The sequence below is a fragment of the Natator depressus genome, chromosome 16, assembly GCF_965152275.1.
Source record: "Natator depressus isolate rNatDep1 chromosome 16, rNatDep2.hap1, whole genome shotgun sequence".
Lineage (NCBI taxonomy): Eukaryota > Metazoa > Chordata > Testudines > Cheloniidae > Natator > Natator depressus.
Window position 1 is genome coordinate 14,330,457 of NC_134249.1, and position 26,569 is coordinate 14,357,025.

Below are 26,569 nucleotides of genomic sequence, written 5' to 3' on the forward strand. Positions count from 1 at the left end.
AGTAGAATGCAGTACTAATTGGTTCTTTTTCTTCTAACCACCAACTGAAAAGCAGAGCCAAATAAATAAAATGTACCACCATTCTTCTCCCTAACTTAAAAAAAGGGGGGGGGGGCAGTTGTCATTTCCTAAAGCTGAGGCAAAAAATGTAAATTGCTTCCAAGGTAATTAACACATCCCTCACCTCTTCCAGAGAGACTGTCATCCTAGAGAAGTGGAAAAGTCACCTTAAAAACTACATTTACTTTATTTTCTAATGATTAACATACTCTGTGGCTCTGGCAATGTTTGTCTACAGTGACACAGTGCATTAAACCCTACAACTTGATAGCACCATCAAGCCCGTGCTCTGCAGCCTGTGGTTGGGGAGACAGCCCTATGCTTCTCCAGCACAGTTCCTGCCATCTGCTTTCTCTGGCCATTTATACTATGGCTGCTTCAACAGTATAGCTGTGGCACCATAGCTATGCTGCTGTAACTCTAGCATAGATTCAGACTATAGCAAGGGAATGGTTTTTTCCCCATTGCTGTAGGAACTCCACCTAAGTGACTGATAGGAGCATTCTTCCATCTTTCTAGCTGTGTCTACAGAAGGAGTTAGGTCACCATAGCTACGGTGCTCAGCAGTGTGGATTTTTCATATGCCTGCATGCTGTAGCTATATTGATGTAAGTTTTAAGTGTAGACTGGGCTTCGGTCTGCTTCTGCTTTCTTTTTCCATCCCCCAGGAAGCTACATGTTGTTTGACATAGCGATAAAGGCCCCTTGTACATTCTTGGCCAAGTTGAGCAGCCTAGGAGGTGAGAAGAGAAACTTCAGGTAGCCTCCTGCCTTTAGGTAGGTGGATTGAAAAGGAGCAAGGAAGGTAGATGACTGCCCTCAGAGAACTACTCCTTGCTTTCCAAGTAGCGGATCTCTTGCTCTGCTCCCTTACCATGGCCTGGGATGGAGATACTAAAACAATAGGAGGAAGATGATAAATTCCTGTGTGATCTATTGTTCTGTGACCCACGATGAACATCCTTCTGTAAAGACAATCATCAAACTTATACCTAGAGCATTTTCTGCATAGAATCAACCCTGTTGGCAACATTTATACTTTTATTTATGTAGGAAGAACATCACCAATCCTTGCAGGACACTGATTACATTATCAAAAAAACATGTAATGCATTTAACTAGCCGAGCATGCAAAGACACTGTGCCATCAACTACACCTCCAATCCCAGAGTTTAGTTGCACATTATAAATCTACATATTTCCCTAATTATTCAATAAAACAGTAGTTTCTTCATAACTTTTACATAGCCTTTAAGACCATGGACACTTCTTGGGCAAGTGACCAGCTAATAAAGGATAAACAAACAAATTGGCACTCAAAATAACTGGTCACTGGAAAAATAAGTCAAGAAGTGATGAGTCGGAAGGACATCACCACAGCTTGAAATTGGCAACAATAAGAGGAAAAAACACTTTTAAAAGAAAACCATGTAAACAGTTGTAATGTAATAAAGCAGCTCCCTTGTTAATCCTGCTTTCTGCCCCCTACATCCTAAAGAGAGAATGCACAAGCTGGATAAGAATCTTGTGTGTTTCCCTATGCATGGCACATAAAGACCTCCGCTCCACAGCTGGAGAAATGTCACTGAAGCCAATGGGATCTCCAGCTTTATATCTGACTTAAGATTAAAACCAGACCCATCCCCTGTATTTTCCATTAATAGCAGAGTGCACTTCCACCTCATCCTTTTCAGTGGGCACTTGCCTTTGGGTGATTACTTCTGTCTTATTGAAGGGGGGAGGAGAGAATTCTTAGTTTCTGAAATTAGCCTTGTAATAATAAGACATGCCAATATGTAGCGATGCTGTGGTTGAAGGCACTTGGTCTTTGGCCTCATGGCCAGAGACCACAGTAGAGTAACATCAGTTATCAGCAGGCACTATATTGACTCATTACATACAGGGAGGAAAAAAACATTTACTTTGTCTCTGGCTAAAGGAATCTCTTCCAGAATAAAAGCCTCCCTAAAAAGTAGTGTTTTTTTTAAATCCCAGCAAGACCTTACCTATTCCAATTCATCCCAGAAGGGTTCAGTCTCTTAAAAGGTTATATAAGTACTCATTACATATAATAAATATTAATACAGATTAAGATTTTGGGTGGCCTCTTGTAACTTTCAGTCTCATTCATTGTGGAAGAATCAGATAGAGCAGGTGTGTTTGTACCCAGAGCTTTGCATTACATGCTCCCATTACTTTCTAACCATCTCATTCCATTTATAATTTTTTTTTAAACTTAAATTTTTTTAATGGAGGTTTCTACAATCGTTAGCTGTGCAGGTGAGTTTCAGTAAAACTTTCCCCTCAATATTTAGTTGGGGGGGTGGAATTTGAATTTAAAAGAACTGAGAGCAGGTTTGCATCAATTAAAAAGTGAGATGGGGTGACTAAGTTAATAAAAGAGAGGTTTTCAATACTAGTAGGATGAACGTACTTCAAATTGGTCAAATTGCCCTCTACCAAGGCACCAAGATTGTGAATGCTCTCGAGGCCCATCACCAGAAGAGCAGCAATGACCCTACTGATTGGGTGACTTTGTGTTACGGACAAGTGTTTGTGTGATAAAACAGACTACAAACTCAAGCTATTCCTTGGTTCAGCACCGTATGTTTGGGCTTGCAGAACTACTGTTATCCCACTGCAGGAATAGCAGCGGCGGGGCAAACAATGCACTCTCTTCTATAGTGGCAGTAGGTCTATGGTTTCACATGTTGCCCTAGGAAAGATATTGGCGGTTTTATATTCCTTTCTTACTATGTCACAATATTCTTTTAAATTGCAAATTTATAAATATATAATTCCTTCATTTCTAAAGGTTCAATCAAATTAACACAGATATGACTATATTCCACAAAAGAGGGAAATTATAAATCACCATGGGTATAAATAACATTAAGGCAAGAAGAAACCAGGTTCTGATGAAGAAGCGCTGTCGGATTCCTATGGAAAAGGCAGTTGTTTTGGGCAATGAACAGACAGAGTCTGTACATCCTAGAGTAGACTCCTGTGCTTTCTTCACTACCTCCCTTATTTTAGAGGAACCACAACCTTGGTACGAGTTGATAATATATGGCAGGGGAGAAGTGTCATTCTGCACCTTTTTTTTCCTTCAGCTCCAACATACATCACCTATGCAATCTGGAACCTATAGGCATTTTGGGAAACTTGATTAGAAGGGCTAATTAAGTTTCTTATGCAGCATCTCCTTAGACTAAAATAAATGCAGCATGGAAAACAGTGCATGATCTCTCAGTCTGCAAGTAACAAAGGGCAACATGGTTCCCATTTCTTTTCCCATTTGAAAGAGAAGGGGCAGAATGAAGAGGACAGGTTCTACAAACAACATCAAGGTCTATATAATCTCTCCCCACTACAAAATATTTAAGTGCATAAAGTCAAGGCCACCAGAGCCTGCATAATTAAAAAAATCAATTAAAATGTTTAGTAGAAGCAATACAAGAAAGCCAAAGAGGCTCAAGTTGCAGAGCCTGAAGCTCTGAAATGGAGACCTGCCAGCAATCCATCACTTTATGCTTCAAACAAACAAACAAAAGGCCAGAGTCAGGGAAATGAGTTCAGTTGTAGCGATGGTGTTTCACAGTTAGTGGAGAAAGTGCAGACCCAAGTGTCAGAAGGATGGGGAAGGGAACATTCCTAGCTGTGAAAAGCACACAAAGACCAGTCCCCTAGCAAGGTTTTGTTAGGAAAACAATTTTCTAGAAAAGCAGCACAATGCATCCTAACAGGACTGGATTTCCTCCAATTTACGGCATTCATCCCCCCACCCCAAAGTTCAATGGCACTGATGACACCACTTTGGGAGGCATAACATGGCCCAAAAGAGATATTCCCAACCCCACAAAAGCCTGAGCCAGCAGAAAGATTCAAGTGGTCTCAGACCTACTCAGCCAGGGGAATACTCCCCCTAGGGGATGAAGAGTGAAGGATGGGATGAAGAATGTGTTTTCTCTGTTCTTTCCACTGTAAATTCAATAAAAAGACGTTGTGCCAGTATACCTTAGAGGGAAGAAAGGCACACTTCGCGCATTGTGGGACAGGATCTCTGTCAGATCTAGCTCGGAATAAGGCAGTGCTTCCTTTCAACTTGTAGTCCGATAGCTGGATATTACCACTCCTTAACTTCTCTGCAGAGAGATGCGTGCCCTATGCTCTTCTAGAGTCCTAATGGAGCCCATCTCCTGTTGCCCAGTTTTTGAAGAGCTGGGAGCTTCTTGTGCACATGGGGCAGCTCCTAAAGCTTAGGGGCTGTGAAGGAGGTTCATTTCTTACAATTTTGATTTGGGTGTGGATTGGAGCAGGAGCCGCATGTCCAGTAGCGCCTTCTCCAGGTAATGTGCCAGGCGGGCTGCATTGGTTTCGGCACAGCTGTTGTACGCCGACATTGCAAAGTTGATGTGGTCATCCATGGGGTTGTAGCAGACTCCATAGCCATCTGGAACCACTGGACCAAAGCACATCACACAATCTGTCTTTGCTGGGACCTACAGTGGGAAACAACCTGGTTAAACACCTCCTCATGCAACTAAAAACAAATAAACAAAAAGAGGCAGAAGATCACAAGAGCTGTTGGGGAGGGTAAATCAAATGGACTACTCCCAACTAACACCCCAGGTAAGTTCTCCAGGGCAGGGGCATGATATTCAGACCCATCTGTTCAGCTCCTCGTACACACTGTGGATGCTTTAGAAATAAACCAATTGTTTCTGCTATTCCCCAGCACTGTGCTAGTTCTTCATATCACCCTCTGAAGAGACTTGTGGAGGAGCAGTTATCCACTGAAGTAGATTCATAAGGACAATGAGCCTCATGCAGTACTGCTGCTGTTACAGTGTGCAGGCAGGGCCTCCGCATTACCACAGGCTCTTGGTATCTACCTGGCAATGCACTGTCCAGCCTGGGGTGGAGAAGATAATCTGTTAGAATGGCTCTAGCAATGGTAAGGTCATAGTCTTCAGCTTCACCTCACCACCTCTTTAAAGGTCCAGCTCAGCTTGTTGTGGGGCTAGATTCCTATGGCACTATATGCAGAGCAGTTCCTCTAGGAAGGGGGTGGTGGAGGAATGTGGAGAAGAAAGGGAGAAAGAATGATTGCAGCACTCTCATGTTGGTCAGCCACTTCTTACCTGGCTGGTTGAGAGGTTGAAGTGCATGGCAACAGCGTAGGCTGTATCCATGAACAGTTCTGGCATGCTCACTAGATCCTCAATGGCTTGAATCTTCAGGCCTAGCAGATGACGGTCTATTGCATTCCCCTTTATTGCCTGAAAGGAAGAGAGAGTCTGGATAAGAGATCGGAGAGGCAGGGAAACAAAAATCAGCACCATCTTCAGTCTGAACCAGATTTTAAAAATCCTCTTAAATTTAAAGTAGAAAGGGGGAAAAAAAACTGACTGTCCATTAAGAGCAACATTTGACAGACAGATGGAACTAAGCAAACCCTATAACTTCTCAGGATAGGATCCCTGTGATTTTAAAAAAACCCTTGTGCAGCCCTAGCATCTACAGACCCTAGTGATGGGGAGAATAGGAATTCTTCAGAGTATAGCTGCAGACTTGATTTTTTCTCTCCTCTGCCCCCAGTCACCAGGGATACTGAAGGAACGGTGCAAAGAGGAAGAGTAAAGTCAGTCCTTCAAAGCATTAACTGGTCAGAATCAATCCTAGGGGCAGTATTAACAGGCTGTCTTATATGTCTAGCACCATAAATTGGGATTTTTCTTCCAGCAGCACCTGGCTTACCTCTGCACAGTCCCAGCCTTGGAGCTGTATGGGACACTCACCATATCTGTGTAAGCTCTGTGTGCCTGCGTAGCTCTCCTCAGCAGTTCCGCCTTCTCTTGGTTCTAAGGAGAATGCATGGAATGGACGTTAAAAATTTGCTGCCCAGTGATTTCAGCAGCTCACCTGCAGGATGGCATTTCTGGCTTCAAGCTATGGTTAACTTAGATCATATTGTTTGGCTGAATTATTTTTCTCCCCTTCCAGCTCACGAGACTCTATTCTTAAGTGATTCCATAGGAACTACCAGTTGTGGCCCTTTATCCTAGAACTGTTGGAAGCGGAGATGTCAGTGGGACAATTTAGATACAGAAGGACAATTCAGCAACCAAAGGAGGCAAGTCTTTGCAAGGGGATCACTACAGAGATTCTACAGCCTACAGCAAATGGCTGAACTCTGACTCAGAACTCCATCCCCAGTGAACTGACTTTCATCACTTGCTAGGTTCTAGTCTCGATGCATTGTCTTCTAAGAAAGAACCAGAGTCCCTATCTTTTTCATGGAAGGACTGAAATGAGTCCTGAACACTTAGAATCTCAAGTCCTCTCTGTGAATCTGGAGATGCTTGGAACCAATAGTGTCTCTGTATCTCCAAGTTTGGGACACCCCAAACACTATACTGTTTGGTCGGGAGCTTGTTTCCTTATTTGTACAACTCCCCATCCAGAAAAACTGCATTAACTTCTAAAATTTTCAATTAAATATAGCATTGTACTAACTGTGTTCATCCCTATTAATTTAAACATATTCTAGCAAATCTACTCCCCAAAATAGTACATTTGTTTGCCTGTATATTATCCAAAGTTCATAGGTCAAAACCAAAATGAGGAAATGACCCTTTGAATGATACATTGAGAACCTTCAAGTCCAATAATCTAGTACTTAGGACCTGACTGGCTAGACATTCAGACTGGTCACATGCGATACAGGGTTAGAAACACGCACCTTGGATTTACAGAGATATAAAAGGAAAGCTGAATGAGACCCAAGATTTGTAATCATATATTCCAGATTGTACCTTAAAACAACCTCAGATCAGATGCAGTTTTTGGCTGAGACCAGAAGTTACAGATGCTACACTTCTAGGGTAAGTTGAAAAGCAGTTCTCCCTTTATTTTGGGGTGAAGTTAACTGGAACTCTCACCTGCTTGCTAGGGTTGTCCATTGCCTCTACAAACTTCAGCGAGTCCACGGAGGCAGAGCGGATGGTGTCTGTCCGACCCAGGCGGAACATCCTCAGTGAGGCACTCTCATATGTAGCACAGACCTGGCCATACATCCTGAAAGACGGGGAGGAGAAGCAATCACAGGGGAAGAATTGTCCTTGACAAGAAGGGGCTATGCAAATCTTATCCTTCACAGGGAAATCGTGCAGGTGAATTTCTGGTCCGAAGTATGCAGATACATTTGTTGTATTTCTCCCTTGAATCCTCCCCACCTCCCAGGGAAGAGTAAATTCCATGCAGGAAGGATGAGAAAGATCAGAAGAAATGGTAATTACATGGACCAAGCTGCATCCCTATCTGACTGACCCTCCTCTACTGGTATTTCATGCATTGCTCTTGGAGGGGCTAATCTTTCCCACTCCTTTGTGACCACGAAGGGCCCTACACAGAGCAGAACCAGTGCCATTCCAGTGCATGGGGAAAGGGCAGGATTTGGAATGTCTACACATGGCTCTAGATCCATCAGCCATCTAACCCTCCCACATGGAGGCATAGCGAAAGAGTGGGCTATTGCAGTAGGTCACCACCCTGTAACCCTGTGGTGTTTGGGGCTCTTTCCCCAAGCCCAGCTAGTTGGGTTTGGTGTTGACCTCTAGTCAGCAGTTTTGTGGAGCAGGGTAAAAATCCCCTGAAGCTCTTTAGAAGGGAGATATAGGGGCTGGAAAGCTAACTGCCTGCAGTGTGCTCCTTACCTATAATAAGCCAGCTGCAGGGCCATCTGAATAAAGGCATCTGGACTTATCCTCTCCAACTTGGGGAAGTTTTTCCCAAAGTGGTGAAAGACAATCACCTTGATATCCAGATCTTGCACCATTCTGCAGAGAGAGAGGGAGAAGAGAAATTCTTCAGGATGCTCCTTGCTATTACATGGCAAAGACCCAGGCCCCAGAGCTTTCGTAAGCCCCAGAGACATCCATCTGCTCAGACCAAATCTGCACAAGGACAAAGGGATCTGCCCCACCCAATCTTTTCACACTGAGCTCAACCTCCGTAACTTGACGCACTACGTGAAGTACCGTGCAACTGGTTAGATGCAAGGGATTTGCCCACTGCTGGAGACAGGATCCAACACTAGTTGGCCCAGTTGTTTGATCTAGTACAGCAGGTCAGGTTCCTGATCAGAGACATCCCTCTTCATAAGTAGATTGGGATGAATAAGCAGCAAGTCCCCTTTCAGCACAGCAGTCACCTGTCAGGAAGAGGCTCAGCAATGCATTTTTCAGCCACATACAGTATAGTTTATGCCCAACCAGACACTGGGCAGGCTTCCTGAATAGTGCACTGAGCACCATAGAGCACTGACATTTTCCTTACCACCCAGCTCTCCAAGTGGGCACATGGATTAGTCTCTCGCTCACTCACTGAGCTCTCCTACCCGCTTTACTCACATGTTGAGGTTCTGCTTTGCCTTCTCTATGTCATGTTTGATTTCTGGGGTGATGTTAAACCGCAGCTTCTTGGGCATTGGCAGAGGAATCATTGGTGATCTCACCAGCTCTGGTTTCTTCCTGCACAGAGAAACAGCATTGAAACCATTTAGCCAGACCTTTATCTCCAGCCCCTTGGCCTATAGGATTCTGGTGCCCAGTAGACAGACTCAGATCCCACTGTAGTGAACATAGTGTAAATCCCTGACTATGACATTTTGGGTCTGTGTCACACACTGCAAAGCCCTCTGTCACAAATCTCAGCCTTCCTGACTTGACAGCTGCTCCCTCCACATTTGCTTCTGGTGAAAAACTAGGAGAACAAATGCAGAAGTTTGGCTCATAGTGATTCCTTCACCAAGAGATTACAGGTCTAATGCTCTTCGAACCCTTTAAAAAATGTTCTATAGATTCCATCAGGAGCAAACACCAAACAGGAGCCACCCGACTGCCATATTAAATGTAAGCAGTGGCTTCTCTGGAGAGTTCAGGCAGGAGCAAAGTTTACCATTCTCAGCAGGTGGTTAATCCCTGGTCGTTGCTACAAGAGCTGCAGTACCTAACTTGAGATACCGTTAAAGCGCCTCCAAAGCAGATGCCTGGGGGTGAGGGGGGAAATGAGCTGGTGAAGGGGAGCTTTACTGTGGATGGACAGTTTGAGATCCCTGTCTGACTCAGAGACAAGTGAGCAAGCCTCACGTGTACTCCACGATGTGATCCAGAAGGGCAACGATGGGCGGGCCCTCCGCGGGAGCGTGCTCATACACCAGGCCACAGGAGCCGTCCTCAGCAACGATAAACTGCCAGGGAAACGAAAAAGGCAGTGAAGAGAGGCCTCCTCTACAGTGCAAGCACCAGCCCAAGAGGGGCCTCAATGTCTCATTGCTATGTGCTGGAGAAGACCTCAACCTCATCAGCACATGGTAAACCGCAAAGCCATCAGCCATCTCCCAGAAGAAAGAAACTCCATAACCAAGGCTAGGAGGATTTGGTATCATCATTATATTCAATGAGGCAGATGGTCCCACTGACAGAAGATGCATCAGAGAGGCCAGTGTACCCTGCAGTATGGTACAGCTTCAAAGGGTTTGATTTCCTTGGAGGCTCACGTAACACAGCAGTAACATCCCCCACCAGTTCTGTGAAGACTTTGGTTAATTGCAAAGCTAGAAGAACTTGGCGTTGCCCTGTAAATGAGCAGTGCCAAGCAGAAGCTGAATAACCCAAAATGTTGTTAGGATTATAAGAGTCCTGTCAGAGCATGGGCTCCATCCCCCTGAAAGGCCCAGAGATAGCCTCCTAATGGAGGATGTGGCCCTTGAATGGTACCATTATACAGATAATGGGAGATGGGGATCAAAGAAATGTTGTTGTGGGATGGCAGCAGATGCCTGAAAGAAGCAGGTTAGTTTCTGGCAGAGACAAACAGGGAGAGCAACAATCCCATGGGAAATACAAGAAACAGACCTTGTTAGGCTTGGTCAGCCTCCAGACAGACAAGTCATTGTACACCACAGGCAGACAGTTAATTTATGAGTAATACAAGGAATAGCTTGGCTGCATTGAGTGAGTGCTGCCAGGAACCTAAGAAACAATGAGAGCTCGGTGGACCTAGCAGGAGAGTGAGAACTTGTTTGATTGCGGGAGAGAATCCCAAACATTCTCCACCAAGCCCACAGGCACTTACGTTGTTGGCATCAGCCTCTTGCTCTTCTCACTTCCCATGCCCCTTTTGATCTGGGAAAGTCTCCTACTGAATGATTTGGGGGTCTACTGGCCCTTCCAGTTTCAGGAAGTTTGTCTCCCCCAGACCCGTGCCTCTAGTTTCTCAAAAACCCCAGCACCCACCTGAAGGGTTTTGTCAAACCATCGGTTCCCACTGTTCCAGCGACTGCCTCCACCGTGCAGCATCTGAGCTGCCACCCGGCTCTTGTAGATGTCGTCAGACACCCGAGGAATGGGTGAATCCAGGCAGACGGTGAAAATGCTCTTCTCGATCGAACGCACGGACTCCTTGTTGGTCTTATCTGAGAAGGGGGGGGGAAGTAGAAGATGATGGAAGCGGGTTGAAAAACTGCATTTAATTGGAGGGAGGATAAAATTCAGGAGAGCAGATTGATGACATTTGGTGCCCTGACTCCCTTTGTAAGGAAGCATCTCTTGACCATGCTGCAGTGGTATTTGAGTGTTGAAGCTATGGGCTAGATGGCTGTTACAGATTGGAAGCTGTGAGCCTCATAGGGATGCTCCTTCTCACTTGTATCAGCCCTCTGATTTTTTTTTTTAGCTGGGTTATTGGATTTCATCCATTTTGGGGGTGAAATACTACATAACTTCAGCTCTGTCCTGGACCAAACCTTGAACACGTGGAGGACAGAGTGTTTAAACAGAAATAACAATGCTTTGCAATGGGTCTAATCTGGACACAACCCAGCTGGATAAATACTCCCACACTCAGACTGTTAGAAAGGCCAGTTATCTGGTCAGTGTCTGTTTGCAGAGGGCTTGTAAAGGAGGGAGAAGCCCAGGGGCGCAGCACTGCATGGAGGGCAGCAGTTACCGGCATGGTGATCCACGTGGGTGGGGCAGGACAGACCTTTGATAAGGTTGTTGTAGGCTTTGGCCCAGCTGTTTCGGTGGTTGGTGGTGAGGATCCCAATTGGCTCCTTGTTTGTTTGGAGGGACGTGTTCCAGATCTTCTCCAGCTGGATGAAGATCTGATCGGTGGTGAGGGGGCTCCCATCGCTGCTGTAAACATCCAGCTCAAAGAACTGGGAAGGAGGGAGAGACAAAGGTTTATAGCAGCCAGTCACGCAGACTGACCACAGTCTCATCCAGGAGGCAAGAGCAATGCTGAGGGCTCAGCTAAGGGGCTGATGATTGGTCGGTGGAGAGGAAGGATGACCCAGTGATTAGGGCATAGCCTGGGAGCTGGGAGACCCAGGTTCAAGTCTCTGTTATGACACCGGCTTCCTGTGAGACCTGAGGCAAAGGACTTAACCTCTTGGTGCCTCAGTTTCCCATCCATAAAACAGTATAATAGCACTTCCCTACCTCACAGGGATGTTGTGAGGACAAATATATTAAAGATTATCAGGTGCTTGGATACTGTGGTAATGAGGGCCAGATAATTAAGACAGACAGACAGAGGAAAACACTCTTCTCGTAACACCTTCCAGGTTCTACAGTTTCTGAGGCTTGACCATGACTAGGGCCCTACCAAATTCACGGCCATGAAAAACACATCATGGATCGTGAAATCTGGTCTTCCCCCGTGAAATCTGGTCCGTTGTGTGCTTTTACCCTATACTATACAGATTTCACGGGGGAGACCAGCATTTCTCAAATTGGGAGTCCTGACCCAAAAGGGAGTTGCAGGGGGGTCACAAGGTTATTTTAAGGGGTTTGCGCTATAGCCACCCTTACTTCTGCGCTGCCTTCAGAGCTGAGTGGCCAGAGAGTGGTGGCTGTTGGCCGGGCACCCAGCTCGGAAGGCAGAGTCCTGCCATCAGCAGCACAGTAGTAAGGGTGGCAATACCATACCATGCCACACTTACTTCTGTGCTGCTTCCTTCAGAGCTGGGCAGCCAGAGTGTGGCAGCTGCTGACTCGGGGCCCAGATCTGCTGGCAGCATCGCAGAAGTAAGGGTAGCAGTACCGCAACCCCCCCCTACAATAACCTTGTGACCCCCTCACCCGCAACTCCTTTTTGGATCAGGACCCCTACAATTACAACACCGTGAAATTTCAGATTTAAATAGCTGAAATCGTTAACTTTACGATTTTTAAAATCTTATGACCATGAAATTGACCAAAATGGACCATGAATTTGGTAGGGCCCTAGCCATGACTGTTGGGTCCATTATCCCCCCGGCCTCCCAAACCAGCAATTTCTAGCTCCAAACCCAGAGCAGGAGCCTGAACTTTCAGGGACTGGAGCTAGGAGGGAAAGAGATGTGGGAATGGAGCACTCACATACAGCTCACACACACTGCAGTCCCAGCCATGGGGCCCAAGCCTGCTCTCAGTTAATAGCAAACCCACGACTGACTTCAGGGGGAGCGAGACTGGTTCCCTGGGGAGGCAAACCTCATACTCAAAGCTTTATTGCTTCTTTCTCTTCTTGGCAAAGCCAGTCAAAGGGGGCAGTTAAATCCAAAAGAATAACCTGGCCTTCCTAAGACTTCCACTAAGACTGCGGTACCTGGAAGTTGTGAACCACAGTAATGTGCGAGGGCAGCTTTTTTCCTTTGGTGTAGTTCACAACGGAGTCGTGCTTCGGGCCCGGGATGCGACAGGATGAGAGGATCTGGTAATACTGGTTCATGCAAAGAGGTTTCCCACCCAGGTATTCCACTGGCAGGGTCTCACTGGAAACGTACACAGAAGAGAGGAAGCAGGGCGGGAGAGGGAAGAAAACAGCAATCAGAATGCCTGCCTTCCAACGATCCACACCTGGCATGCTCTCCCCATGCCCAGCACCCTTTCGCGGCTGCTCCAGTGAGAGACTAAGGGCTAGTCTACAGTAGAATCATGACAGGGGTGCAGCTGTACTGATGTCGCTGCGCCACTGTAGTGTGGCTAGTGCAGATGCTCCATGCCAATGGGAAAGAGCTCTCCCATTGGCATAATTACTCCACCTCCCGAGTAGCTATGCTGGCAGGAGAGCTTGTCCCATGTACATAGCACTGTCCACACTGGTGCTTAGGTTGGTGTAACTTACATCGCTCAGGGGGGTGACTTTTAAGTTTATATCTAAATAAATGCTAGTGTGTACAAGCCCTAAAAGATTTGGATATTAGAAGTCTCCTCCACTGGGGGCTGAGCATCCCCCGCACCCCCCAACTCTCCGAGCAGAGGCTACCCAGCATGTACATGAGTTGGCTTTTGTTTTATATAGGGGCAAGGTCCTTTTCTCCACATCTGCTAGCATAGGAAAAAACAGACCCTTGGGCCTACACTGCAGCTTGCCCAACTCCAAGAGGAGTTGAGGCCTGGTATACTGAAAGATGCACGGAATGTAGACCCATTGTTTCAAGGGGATTAGCAGTGGGTTACAGGGCACAGGTTCAAATCCAGGCCTATGTCTGGAGTGACCACTAGTTGTTGCCATCTGATTCTTTGTGTGGTGGGTCTCAGTTCATAGACTCCCAAGGCCAGAAGGGACCGTTGTGATCACCTAGTCTGTCCTGCTGTGTAACACAAGTCAGAGACTGTCCCTGAAATAATTTTAGAGCAGATCTTTTAGAAAAACATTGAAAATTCATTTAAAAATTGTCAGAGATGGAGAATCCACCACAACTCTTGGTAAATTGCTCCAATGGTCTGTTACTCCCACCATTAAAATTTTACACCCTATTTCCAGACTGAATTTGTCTAGCTTCCAGCCCTTGGATCATGTTACACATTTCTCTGTTAAACTGAAGAGCCCATTATTAAATATTTGTTCTCCATTCAGGTACTTATCCACGGTAATCAAGTCATCCCTTAACTTCTCTTTGTTAAGCTAATTAGACTGAGCTCCTGGAGTCTATCACTATAAGGCAGGTTTTCTAACCCTTTAATCATTCTTGAGGCTCTTCTCTGAACCCGCTCCAACTGAACACGGGATTCCAGCAGCGGTTGAACCAGTGCCAAATACAGAGATACAATAATCTCTCTGTTCCTACCCAAGATGCCCATTTATGCATCCAAGGACCATATTAGCCCCTTTGGCCACCATGTTACACTGGGAGCTCATGTTTAGCTGATTATCCACCACAAACCCCAAATCTTTTTCAGAATCACTGTTTCCTGGAATAGAGCCCCATCTCCTGTAACTAGGGCCGACATTCTTTGTTCCCGTACACATTTACATTTAGCTGTATTAAAACACATACTGTTGGCTCGCACCCAGTTTACCAAGTGATCCAGATTGCCCTGAATCAGTGATCTGTCCTCTTTATTATTCACCACTCCCCATGTTATCAGTGATGATTTTATGTTTTTTCCTTCTGGTCAATGATAAAAATACCTAAATAGCACAGGGCCAAGAACAAATCCCTGTGTGACCCCACTAGAAACACACCCACTTGATGATACCCAAAATGTAATTGTGAACGGGGAATGTCTATCCAGGGATAAAGACCCGCAGGACACGTCAGCTGACTTGGGCTTGTGGGCACACTGCTTTTAACATATGCTAACCTGGTTGGGTTAAAGTCAGGGCCCACCCTGGACTTTAAAGTGACTGGTTTAGCATGTGTTAAAAGCAGTGTGCCTGGACTGCACTAGGCTTCTCAAATGTGTTAGCTAACCTGCTAATATCACACCTGCAATCCTAGTTCAGACAAGGCCTTTGCTGGCAGCCTCATTTTAGAGGCCAAGGACTGAATGAGGCCTAGAGGACTGGACTCCTCTCTCACCTGTAAAAAGAAAAGGAGTACTTGTGGCACCTTAGAGACTAACCAATTTATCTGAGCATAAGCTTTTGTGAGCTACGGCTCACTTCATCGGATGAAGTGAGCTGTAGCTCATGAAAACTTATGCTCAGATAAATTGGTTAGTCTCTAAGGTGCCACAGTACTCCTTTTCTTTTTGCGAATACAGACTAACACGGCTGCTACTCTGAAATCTCTCACCTGTGGGCTGCTTGCGGCCCAGTCAGCACACAGCTGCAGCGCATGTGACATCCTCAGGGCCATGCAGTGTTAGAATACATATTGTGTGGATGCAGCCCACATAACACATAGATATGTAGCCCACAGTGGTAAATAGGTTGAGAACCACAGAGAATGCCCCTGGGGACTTAAAACACATTGGAAGCTTGTGTGTTCTTGCTGACTGAGCTGGACCTGTTCTGTGGATAAATTAAGGATGTGAGTCTGCAGGGCTTCAATCAGGCTTAATTCCCTCCAAGTACACACATAGGAGCCTCTCCCAAAACACAGTGTGAAGGGAAAAGTTTTTGTGGCACTGCAGCTTTGCAACCCTAAACATCATTACATGAGACCCAAGAAGCAGAATAGACCAGACTCATTTCCCTATCCAGGTGGAATAAGAGGCAGAAGTAAATAAAGAGCATAAAAAGGGAAAAGTCAGTTTGCTTTTGTACAGTCCTGACAGTGACCCTGGCTGTTGTCAGTTACACTGATTAGAGGTGCTAGTCTTTAGATGTATGGATTTTTATCTTGACTGTTTCCCTTTGAGAGAGTGAGAGAGAGAGAGAGACTTTTGATCTGAACATCCCCTAAGTAAAGGCAGCAGGGACATTTCAGTGTGCCAGAAATGCCTCTAACAGAAGAAGAGCTTGGTGTAAGCTCAAAAATCTTGTCTCTCTCACCAACAGAAGTTGATCCAATAAAATATATTACCTCACCCACCTTGTCTTTCTAATATATGGCGGCCAACACAGCTATACCACCACTTACTTGTCAATCATGGTCTTGAAATCCAGGATGCCCTCGATCAGCTTGGCAGCAAACCTGGAAAAGCCAAACATAACGACCAGAGAGATACAAATCAGAACATTTGGGACTTCTGAAATCCTGACCCCCTAGAAATAATAGTGGTTTGGATTTCACCCCCTCTGCTGAGAGAATGCTGGGCTTTGGGGACAGCAGAGCAGAGCAAGTTCCTAATATCTTGAGCCCTGGCCAACTGTGGCTGTGTTTTGGTAGCTCCAATGAAACACTTTTTTGTTCACTGACCCATTCAGGTTTTTTTTAGTATTTGTGTGGGTGTAGCACCGAGAGGCTCCAACCAAGATTGGGGCTCCCTTCTGCTGGACACTGGCACACACAACAAGAGAAGGACCCTGCCCTAAAGAGTTAAAATAGACAAGACAGACAGGGTGTGTGAGGGGAACAGAGGCACAGAGCAGGACATCACACTAATGTCTCCTGTTGCACAACTTGCACAAGTACCTGAGCTCTAAGGATAGTAACAAAGGCCTGGCTAGCCTAGAAGGGGCTCAGGCAAGTCATCCTGGAGCTGCTCTGCAGCTGAATTTTAAAAAAAATGGAAACTGAAAGAAACATTTCCACAAAAGATCCAATGGAGAAAGCTTTTAAAAACAACCCTCCTTCCCCACTCCCAAAACCCCCCGAACTGTATATTCCCTTGTAGTGTCTGAAAACAAACTTTGCTGCATTTTGCATTGCCCACGCCTGAGAAAGTGAAACTGACTAGAACCAAAAGTAAAGCCAACTAGCCTTTCATCGTAAAAGCAGAGACGAACACAGAGAGTAAAGGGCATGATAGCAAGGTAGTTGTTTTGTTTTCTTTTTAAATCGCAGCACTGCAATGCCCAAGCATTCATAAATTATGTCAGGCCCCATCAAAAGTCATGAGATAAAAGGAAGTTGGATTCTTTTTATTTGCCTTCTGGTTTCTGAGCTGTTTTCAAGTAAAATACAGTACCAAGTATCAGGAGAGTTGGCAACGTTGATTTTAATAAATTTCAGAGTCAATAATATATGGAAAGGTTTTTAAAATAGGATTTTTAGCCCTTACACTGTCTCTTTAAGACATCCTCCCCACTCACTGGGATGGGACAGATTTGGCCAAGTGAGCATACAAGACCTTGCATCAGACAGGGAGGGAGGATTCTTTCACTCTTATTTCTCTCTCACACACACATCTCTGGTTGGCTGATATTTTTAACCCAGCCAGAAGACATCTTGATGACAGGAGCAGGTGATGATGGGTAAATGTGGAAAAGGCAAACCTGTATAAAGGTCAATGCTATGGCTTTGAATCCACAGAGCCTAGACTTCCCAGAGCCGAACCCAAATCTAAGACAAAACTTCACATGCATGAAAACAAACAGCTAAAAACAGGGACTAAATTCAGCAGCAGGCTCCAAAGAGGGTGAGAGAATCAATTCCATGTGTGTGGGGATGACTTCAAAACACCAGCATCTGCAACATGAATTAGCAGGAGGGAAACACACAAATTGCCAGTGTTCGGTTGCATACAGGGCCTGAGTAAGGGGAAGAAACACACTGGAGACAGACAGCAGCTGTGGATTTGACTTGTGCAACTAATGACAGAACAGTGGGAAGCCCTCTGCAAATGCACAGAGCTTGAATGAATCTGCAGACACACACAACATTAGCTGAGTAACCTAATTCATGCAGTAGTCTGTCTCTTCCCCCAAGCCTACAGAATCTAAAGTCAAATTTAGGGTCTTCTAAAGTATCTTAGGTACTTTGTATGGCTCCTGTCACCGTAGTATCTGAGCGCCTCACAATCTGTATTTATCCTCACAACCTCCGCTGTGAAGTGCAATTATCCCCATTTGACAGGTGGGGAACTGAGGCACAAAGACTTATGTAATTTGCCCAAAGTCACAAAGGAAGTTAGTGGCAGAGCAGGGAATTTAATCTAGGTCTTCTAAGTCCCAGCCTCCTCCTCTAACCACTGGACCATCTTTCCTCTTCCATCTTTCCCTTTTGAGGGAATCCTGCTGGGAGAAGCCCTCAGCCTCCCTGTAGCCAGCACTCTTACCTCATTCCCTACAGTGCTTCCGGCTGGGAGAGGCTGCAACTGGAGTAGCTGTGAGCCTCCCCATGGCTAGCAGTCATCTAGGCTGGGAGAGACTTGCTAGTAATCGTCTCCTCCCACCAATCCAAATCAACTCCCCAGCAGCCCAACTAACATCATCTGAAACTTCGGGGAAGAACAGCCAGAAAGGCCTTTACCTGAGCTGGCCTTGCTGATCCAGAAAATCTTGTTTTGGTAAAACCACGCCAGGGCTGGAGTGAACCACAACCGGCAGGCGGTAATCAAGGTAAGCCGTCTTCAGCCACCAGTCAGAGAGCTGGAACAGAAACAGGAAGCATGCAAGAATGGGGGCTCCAGGTTGCAGAGAGCAGGATGCCCCCTTTGCAAGCGTGAGTGATCTGTGCCCCACCAAATGGCTGGAAGACAATCCTGTGACACACCATATCCCACGATACTTTGCAAGTGGAGAAGATTGTGGGATTTGGGTCATGGAATGATTTTTCGGCCATTTTACAGATTAGGTAGAGCAGGGGGCTTGTGGGATGGGGGGCGGAGGGGCTGGTGCTCCGTGGGTTGGAGCATTGGGCTTTCCCAACCTTCTGGGGGCAACTATCATTTTAAAGGACTAAGACTTTAGCTGTAGCAGTCAGTGCCCATGACTTCCCATTCAGCTGCACGTGCCTCAGCTCGACATGGGGCTTGGGCAGCTCTGTGCACACAGCGGAGAGAGAGATGGGCAGCAATGCATGATGCACTAAGTCTCAGCACAGAAGTGTGTCGGGGAGCCTAGATTACCAGTCACAAAAGCACAGGTGCCAGTGGCTGGGAACCACTGGCTTGGAAACCAGGATAGTGATGGCCCTTATAGGACTTGGCTCAGATCCTGCCTCCATCCTCTCCTCTACTGACCAGGACTCAGGGAAGTAGCACCCACATACCCAGTTCTCAGTTTTCCTGGCTCTCCTCTCCAGGCCCTTCTGCAGCCTTTCCCCAACGCCACCTGGTTTCCGGAATTCATCCACCAGCCCCTTGGTGTGGGTCCATTCCTCCTCGCTGATGATGGGCTGCAGAGCCAGCAGGTAGCGATCCAGGGTCTGCTGAAGGGGCGGCACCGGCAGACATGGAAGTCCCTCCTGGTGGGCTAAGTATCTGCCTGTGAGCTTCCCCAAGGCCAAAGGCTTCAGCAAGCCAGATGGCTTTGCCTGCAAACCACAGAGCACACATACAGACAATCTTCCCCGCAGCGCAAAAGGAATCAGCAGCTCAGATACATTGAGTCCCCTGTCCCTGACAACACATGGAAGCCTCATCAGGAGCAGAGAGCTCAAAGCACAAACACCAGACATTTATCGACTGGTTACCAGAGTGAGAGGATCAGGAGACATCCAGAACAGCAGCAGAGACACAGCCTCCCACAGGGATGTCAATTCTCAGCCAGCTAAAGGAAATGCCACTGGGATAACAACACATTTGCCCTTCTCTGAGGATCTCCTAGCACTTTACAAACATTAATGGGAATAAGTCTCAGAGTATCCCCTACAACTATACAGTAGGTAAGGAATATACACAGGGACTGTTTTGCCCACTAATGAAATGCAGCCATCTCTGAGGTAGGACACAGCAACGGGCAATGGTATACAACAGTTTAGGATAGGAAATGAAGAGGAATCCTGTAGCCAACTGAAACTGCTGGAGGAATTTAGCCAAGTTGGAACTGGATCAGGGTTAACAACCCTCACCTAGGAAATGACTGTGCAAAATCAAGAATAATAACCGGAAGGCCGACTGTGGAGCTGGACATTCTGGTGACAGGAGGAGCTTGACTATGGGATCACCAGGCCTCTCGGGTCAGCAGCGACCGCAGTTGCTCATGTCAGAAAACGTAGCTCCAAAAATGATTCCCATCCAGTCCTGCGCAGCAGGAGACTGGCAGGTGCAAAGTGGAGGGAGGGAGAGGGTGTGGGGGGGGGAGAGAAAATATAGGGAGAAGTTTTTAAAGAATGGGGAAATTGTGGGTGAATCAGAGAGGCTCACGGGGGACAGGCTAGGACAGTTTTGGCAATAAATGCTTCCACAGGGAATATGTGCTGTGACAGTTTCTTTTGGGCAGAGAAAAAGAACATGAGAGAGCAAAGAGCAATACTAGCCTTTGACCAGGAGAAGTGCTCTCGCCAACCCTCCCCCAAAACTTTGAGAACATCCTCTTGTTTGGGCAGTAATTTAACAAGGTTCTGTTAGCGAGGATTTAAATCCTGTTTTCCATGCCCTCTTCCCCCACTTTCCCTCCTGTTTCTTTCCCTCCCAGTGGTTTAAAATTCCTTGCTAGAGACTTCTGACTATGGACTGGAGGGAAATGATACCAGCTAGAACATGCCCTTTGGTCTAAGAAGCAGTCAAGGGAGGGTTTTCCTCAGGGTCAAGTGCAGAGAAGCACAAAGGGTCCAATCCTGCAAGGTGCCAATCACCTCCTGCATGGTGCTCAGCCCCTCAAAGAAAGTGCTTGGCTCCTTGCAGGATCTGGCAGCACAGAGGGATCAACATCTCTGGGAAGGTTAAAAGAAAAACTAATTACTAAGCCCGAAGAAAAAGTGCAGGGTTGAAGAGGAAGGAAGGGGTTAACCTGCATAGTCTAATGATAATGTACCATACTGTACCTTCTCTGACTGCTGCTGCTTCCTCTCCATGGGTGGAATGAGAAAACTGTAAAACTCTCACTCCCTCAGACTTCCTCTCTAATCTCACCCTGTTCTATGGTATACACAGGGAGTCACACACTTTGCAGATAGCAACCTTTGCCATCTGACTGCGCTATTCTGTTGAGAAAACACAAGACCAGATATTGCAATGCGAGCAGTTGGGTGGGAGGGGCAGCAAACCACGTCCCACGTGCTGGCAAGACACTTTTAAAATTTTTCCCCTGCCCTCAGTGACAGCAGGAGCTTGAAATCGCTTCCTTACTCTACCCTCTGCAACTGGATGGTTTTACTGTTTATTTCAGGGCTGGGGAACTGTATATTTCAGGGATGGGGAAGGGGGCCCAGCTGACAGCTCTGGAGAGAGAAGAGCCCGGTCTATGCACAGGTTGTGTGGGTAGCAAGTAGGGTGACCAGATGTCCTGACTTTATATGGACAGTCCCGATTTTGGGGGCTTTTTCTTATATAGGCACCTATTACCCCCCACCCCGTCCCAATTTTTTACACTTGATATCTAGTCACCCTAGTAGAAGGCAGCTGTGTGAGCTTCCTCCAACAAACTGATCAGGAGGAAGCATCTGTACCAATGAAAGCGAAATCCAATCTCCATGGCCTAGTCAGGCTTTTCCCTCTCCGCACAGACTGCCAACTGGGGTGGCCACTGCAATGGCAGCATTCCTGATGTGAACGGTTGTTCACCAGGAGCTAAACCAGGGGTGGGCAAACTTTTTGGCCTGAGGGCCACATCGGGGTATGGAAATTGTATGGTGGGCCATGAATGCTCACAAAATTGGGGGTAGGGGTGCGGGAGGGGGTGAGGGCTCTGGCTGGGGATGAGGGGCTTGGGGTACAAGAGGGGGCTCTGGACTGGGATCGAGGGGTTTGGAGGGCGGGAGGGGGATCAGGGCTGTGGCAGGGGATTGGGGGAGGGGCTCAGGGGTGTAGGCTCTGGGCAGCACTTACCACAAGCAGCTCCCAGAAGCATGTCCCCCCCCCCGCCTGCAAGGCGCGGCCAAGTGGCTCTGCACACTGCACCGTCCGCAGGCGCCACCCCTGCAGCTCCCATTGGCCGGGAACCACGGCCAATGGGAGCTGCGGGGGCGGTGCCTGCAGATGGGGCAGCGCACAGAGCCGCCTGGCCATTCCTACACTTACTACGTAGGAGCCAGAGGGGGGTCATGCCAGCTGCTTCCTGGGAGCCATGCTGAATGGGGCAAGCCCCAAACCCCACTCCCCAGCATGAGCTGAGGGCCAGATGAAATGGTCTGATGGGCTGGATGTGGCCCACGGGCCGTAGTTTGCCAACCCTTGAGCTACATAGAGGCCTACCAACCACACAGATCAAACAGCCATCACATGGGAATGAATTCAGTCCCTGGGCTGGGTTGATCCAACAGCCTACTGACAAAAGGCCGTATCCTGTAACCAGTCTCCAGAGTCACATGCACGCTAATTTAGTATTATAGCGCTGCACATCACGAATTCTGAGCTGTTGGCAACTTTGTTTGTCATTAGAAAACATCTCACAACAATAACATTACATGGGCATTCCAGACATAAGGAAAAATAATAAGATGAATATCAGCCTCTTCCAGTCTTACCAGGATGTGTTTAACTAAATGTAATTAATAAATGAGCAGCCTTACAAGCAATCAAATTTTTATGCAACAATATTCCAGTAAGAAACACCATGAGAGAGCTATTTTGTTTGTTTGGGATTTTTATTAAAAGGAAAAAAAAGTCATGGATGGATCACAGTGAAAAGGTGAAAAAGAAAAATAAATAATGAAAATATCACACCCACACAAACTCAAAATCTGAGCATCACATCTGAATATTACCCCAACTAGCCTTTATGTGTTCATTTTAGTGCCAGTATCTACCAGGCATGTACTGAGATCCCAGTGAACAAATCGGGAACATAAGAGCAGTCAGTAGACTGCAGACTCTCCTTTCTACATGAGGAAGGGAGGCAATCCACACATACCAGGTGACCCTCCATCAATGCATATATCCACAGGGAATTCAGTCTCATGTGTGTTCTGTGCCAAACCTTGTTCTAGCTTTGCTACCGAAGTTACTTCTCTCCCAAGGCCAGACTCATGACACAGCCCTATTACATATTAATTGGTTTACTTTAAGGTAGGGTGTTGTATTAGTTTGGTTCCATCCCACAAACCAAGCCAACCTGTGTTAATCAGAGTCCCTGTGTACTCTTTGCCATGTAGACTGGCCTTTCATGTCCTATTCAGGATGTCACTTAGCAACACTTGTGGGTCTGGAGTCACAAGGAAGGTCTAAGTAATGTCTGATTCACTTGTTACCATCACATCCACCCAGCCACCTGCAGAGTGTCAGACAATATGGATCTTTTTAAAGAAAAATTAAAAATCACAGAGCCCATGAATCCCGGGACAGACAACACAGCTGTGATGTGGAGAAATGGGGATTCTTTCAGCAGGTGAAAAAAAAAATCCACAGTTATCCATTCTCCTGAGCTCTGTCAACTATGGCTCAAACCATGCTAGTTTCAACCATGGTTCAACAGTGATTCTGACAGAAAGGTTCTAATATAATTTCCCCCTTACTGGTGTGGAAAGAGATTTATTAAAGGCACCCCCCTGCTACAGGTACCCACTTCCTTAGAGCCTTGGCTACATCAGGAAATCAAACTGATGCTGAGACTGATTTTCAACCGCGGTTCCCCTTCATCCGATATTGAAAATGGCCTAAGTGTTGTCACAGAACTGACAAAAGCCATTTTATTGCCGCTTCAGACAGCATGACTAGGATCTGATAGAAGCACATGTCTTCCGCATGGTTTAGTAAACACTGGTACAATGCAGTTGTAACTGAGGGAAAATAGAAAAGGAGGATTTGTGGCACCTTAGAGACGAACAAATTTGTTAGTCTCTAAGGTGCCACAAGTCCTCCTTTTTCTTTTTGCGAATACAGACTAACACGGCTGCTACTCTGAAACCTGAGGGAAAATATTCATCCATAGATCATGGAAAGCCTATGAGAATCCTGCTAGCAGTAGCTATAACCCAAACAGAACCATGGAGTCCTTTGCACTGAATGTTCAGCAGTCTCACGAGCAGAAGTCAGTTTGCAGGACTTCTCCCCTACGTCGCACATGGAGAACTTTAAGCAAATTTTGGCTGAATGAAGCAATTACTATAGCCATGAGTTCAAGATTCCAAAACGAAAGGAAAGAGTCCAGTTAAAGTACATGGTGGGGCAAATGCAGAAGATTTCACTGACATATTCCTCCTAGAATATGTGAATATTTTCTTAATCAGTTTAAAAAAAAAAAACGAACGGGCAGGTACATATCAGCCCCGCTATCAGTTCCTAAGAAAACCAAGGGGGCGGCACCCCGGTGAAAGGATGAATTAATCAGTAACCAAGCTCTTGGCAGAAGCTTGAGTTGATAGAAGGCACATAATGAAGTTCTGCAAACTGACAAAGGTTACTCCCAGCCCAAGGGAAGACCTAGGAGATGTTTTGCTGGCAACAGACACCAGGGGAAAAAACATTACAAAATCAAAATCCTCAAGCGGAACAATATTCGCAGCCTTTCACGGACTGTGTCAAACCTGAAGAGTGATCCTGGACTGGCCAAGACCATCCCATCCCCTTAGTGAAGTTACTATGCATCGAAAGGAAATCCCTGTCCTTTAGCTGAGAGTGATGCCTAGCAGTAATCCTCCCCCGACACCCTCTAATTTGTAATGATCTTTCTTGCAAAACATTTTTGCATCCTACAAGAAAATCACACTACAGCTGCATTGGTACAAGCCAGATCTTCTCCTGCATCATCCTCCCTTCCCAGCCCCATAAAATCAGCGCCGGACATTTATCTCAATGTCCCCCTCAAATCTCCCTGAGCAAAAAAACTTTCAGGTTTCTCCCAACTCTGCCAGTTTCTCAGAGACTCTAGAAGCCCTGGTGTCATCCTCACAGGACCATATCAGACACCTCTGGAAAAGGCCATGGGCCACTGTCCCAAGATTGTTCAAAGCAGGGAATGCTCCCCCCCCCGCCCCCTCCCTCCTTGTTATGAACATTAAACCAGCCTGCAAAGCAGGGATCAGGCTCTTACTTACCATGTTCCTTGCTATGAAGGCCAGCATAGCCCCGTGTATGCACCTCCCTGGCTACCACCCACTGCCCTGAGTGAGCAAAGTCCTGTAAACACAGCAGCCCCGGCCTTGATCTTGCAAGACACAGGGACAGTCAGCTACAGTGTAACTTCAGCAGCAGCAGCCCAGATACAGCGTAACAAGCCCACACTGCCTTCCCTGGCTCCGCAGCCGTTAGGGGAGGGCACAGCAGAGCAGCCATCTTTGTGAGGGGCACATCCCTCCTCTGCAATGACCAATAAGCAGGGGCGCTACCATCTTTGTGAGGGGCAGGGCCCTGCTCTGCATAGCTCTCTGATGAGAGCAGATCCCTTGCCTGAACTAGTGCAGGCATCTCCCTCCTCTTTCTCTCTTTGTCTCTCAGGGGTTGAATTAGGGAGATGAGATCAGCAGAGGGAATGGCTCCGACAGCTGGGACTTGTGCTTGCACAGAGGCGTGTTCATTTGGAGGAATGTGTATTACATATCCCCCTCCGGGCTGACTCACAGAGGTTATGACAGCCCCTGCTGATGAGCCTTGGGGTCTTTCATTCTATCGACAGCAGCTCATGCTTTTAGCTCCTCGGTGTGTTGTCCAAGGTGGTGGCAGCCATCACACATGGTCACTTTACTCCAGTCCATCCAAACTGCTGTCGGTAAAATCACCTGCTTGTCTTGGCACTCTGACCGCACAGCTAGGCTTGGCAGGATTCCATTTCTATGTTTTATAATTTTGATTAATATCTCTGTTTATTTTTAAGCATGTCTTTAGATGTTTATCGACCTTCTTACAGTTGCGGTACATTAAAGGGGGAGTTAGACAACTATTTATTTAGAGTAGACATTGAAATTTATAAAGGTCAAGCTTTGTAAACATCCAGACCCAAACTGTGAACATCACATCAAAGTGCACAAAATAAATATCCCTAAATCAACAAATCATACCTGTTTTTACTATTCATTTGCTAGCCCATTTGTAACAAGCCTAATTCAAAAGTCAATGGACTTTAAGTTCTCAAACTATGTTTTTCTTAATTTGCATATCTATAAATTTCAGTTATTGATGGGAATATTTTTTCGTTGGTTTGTGTGTGCAGTGAAATAAATGTTTGCTGACATCTACAGATAAACATTTAATCCTTCAAAGCCTACATATAACCTTTCCCCTCCCAAGCTGTTCAGATCCCTTCCCTGACTTTCTCCTGCAGTAAACTCATGTTCTTCTTCTTTACCTTTGCAACTCTGCAAAATGCTACCCCTTAACTGTTATTTCTGCTCTCTGTTCCTTCCTATTCCCCTTCCACCAGGCAGGGCTAACCCATTGGGGGCCCTAAACAGGAATATTTGGGGGCTCCCACACAAAACACATACTCATAATTAATAGGGGGCCCCCTTGAGCTGCTTAGGCCCCAAGGCAATTGCTTAGTCTGCTTATGCTTAGTGCCCTATTTGCCCCTAGGCTTGCTGACTATGCTCCATCCAGCATTATTCCACTCTTATCTATACATTTTTTTCTCTGTGCCACCCGTTGGGTCAGTCTCTTTCTCATGTGTCACGCATTCTTCCTTTCCTAGAAATCCCTCCTTAAAGCAGCTATCATTCTAGGAAACCTTTAAAGAATAGTAAACAAATAGAAAAGTATAAGAGAAAATATCTGTACTGCAGAGAGATGAGACCCACGGCCCATGTGTTATATCTCAGTGTCTCAGTGATTCTGATTGCCAGCGACTTGGAGCAGGGACAATGTCTGCC

The 26,569-nt window shown here is 46.4% G+C and overlaps 1 protein-coding gene across 2 annotated transcripts; it reads right to left on the bottom strand.

Moving 5' to 3' along the window:
• Positions 1 to 1,108: 1,108 nt before the first annotated feature.
• On the bottom strand, positions 1,109 to 25,042 carry CRAT (carnitine O-acetyltransferase). 2 transcript variants are annotated; one of them, XM_074973388.1, is made up of 15 exons: positions 24,803 to 25,042; positions 20,654 to 20,812; positions 18,938 to 19,201; positions 18,197 to 18,315; positions 15,923 to 15,976; positions 12,718 to 12,883; positions 11,110 to 11,284; positions 10,362 to 10,540; positions 9,213 to 9,313; positions 8,475 to 8,594; positions 7,779 to 7,901; positions 7,005 to 7,140; positions 5,862 to 5,924; positions 5,205 to 5,342; positions 1,109 to 4,562 (listed from the first exon to the last, which is right to left on the bottom strand). In XM_074973388.1, the coding sequence occupies exons 2-15, from the start codon at positions 20,681 to 20,683 to the stop codon at positions 4,347 to 4,349; spliced, it is 1,884 nt and encodes a 627-aa protein (XP_074829489.1). In that variant the 5' UTR covers positions 20,684 to 20,812; positions 24,803 to 25,042; the 3' UTR covers positions 1,109 to 4,346. The 2 variants fall into 2 exon arrangements, with proteins under 2 accessions (XP_074829489.1, XP_074829490.1); XM_074973389.1 differs by lacking the exon at positions 20,654 to 20,812 and having other exon boundaries at positions 24,803 to 25,041.
• Positions 25,043 to 26,569: the final 1,527 nt, after the last annotated feature.

Bases quoted from the DNA above. Each gene is read 5' to 3' on its own strand.
- CRAT (XM_074973388.1), bottom strand. From the start codon at position 20,683: ATGGAGAGGAAGCAGCAGCAGTCAGAGAAG. The intron at 11,285-12,717 runs GTACCGCAGTCT...CCTCCTTCCCAG, and splicing joins CTGTGGTTCACAACTTCCAG to TTCTTTGAGCTGGATGTTTA. The intron at 9,314-10,361 runs GTGGGTGCTGGG...TTTCCCTGGCAG, and splicing joins GGTTTGACAAAACCCTTCAG to TTTATCGTTGCTGAGGACGG.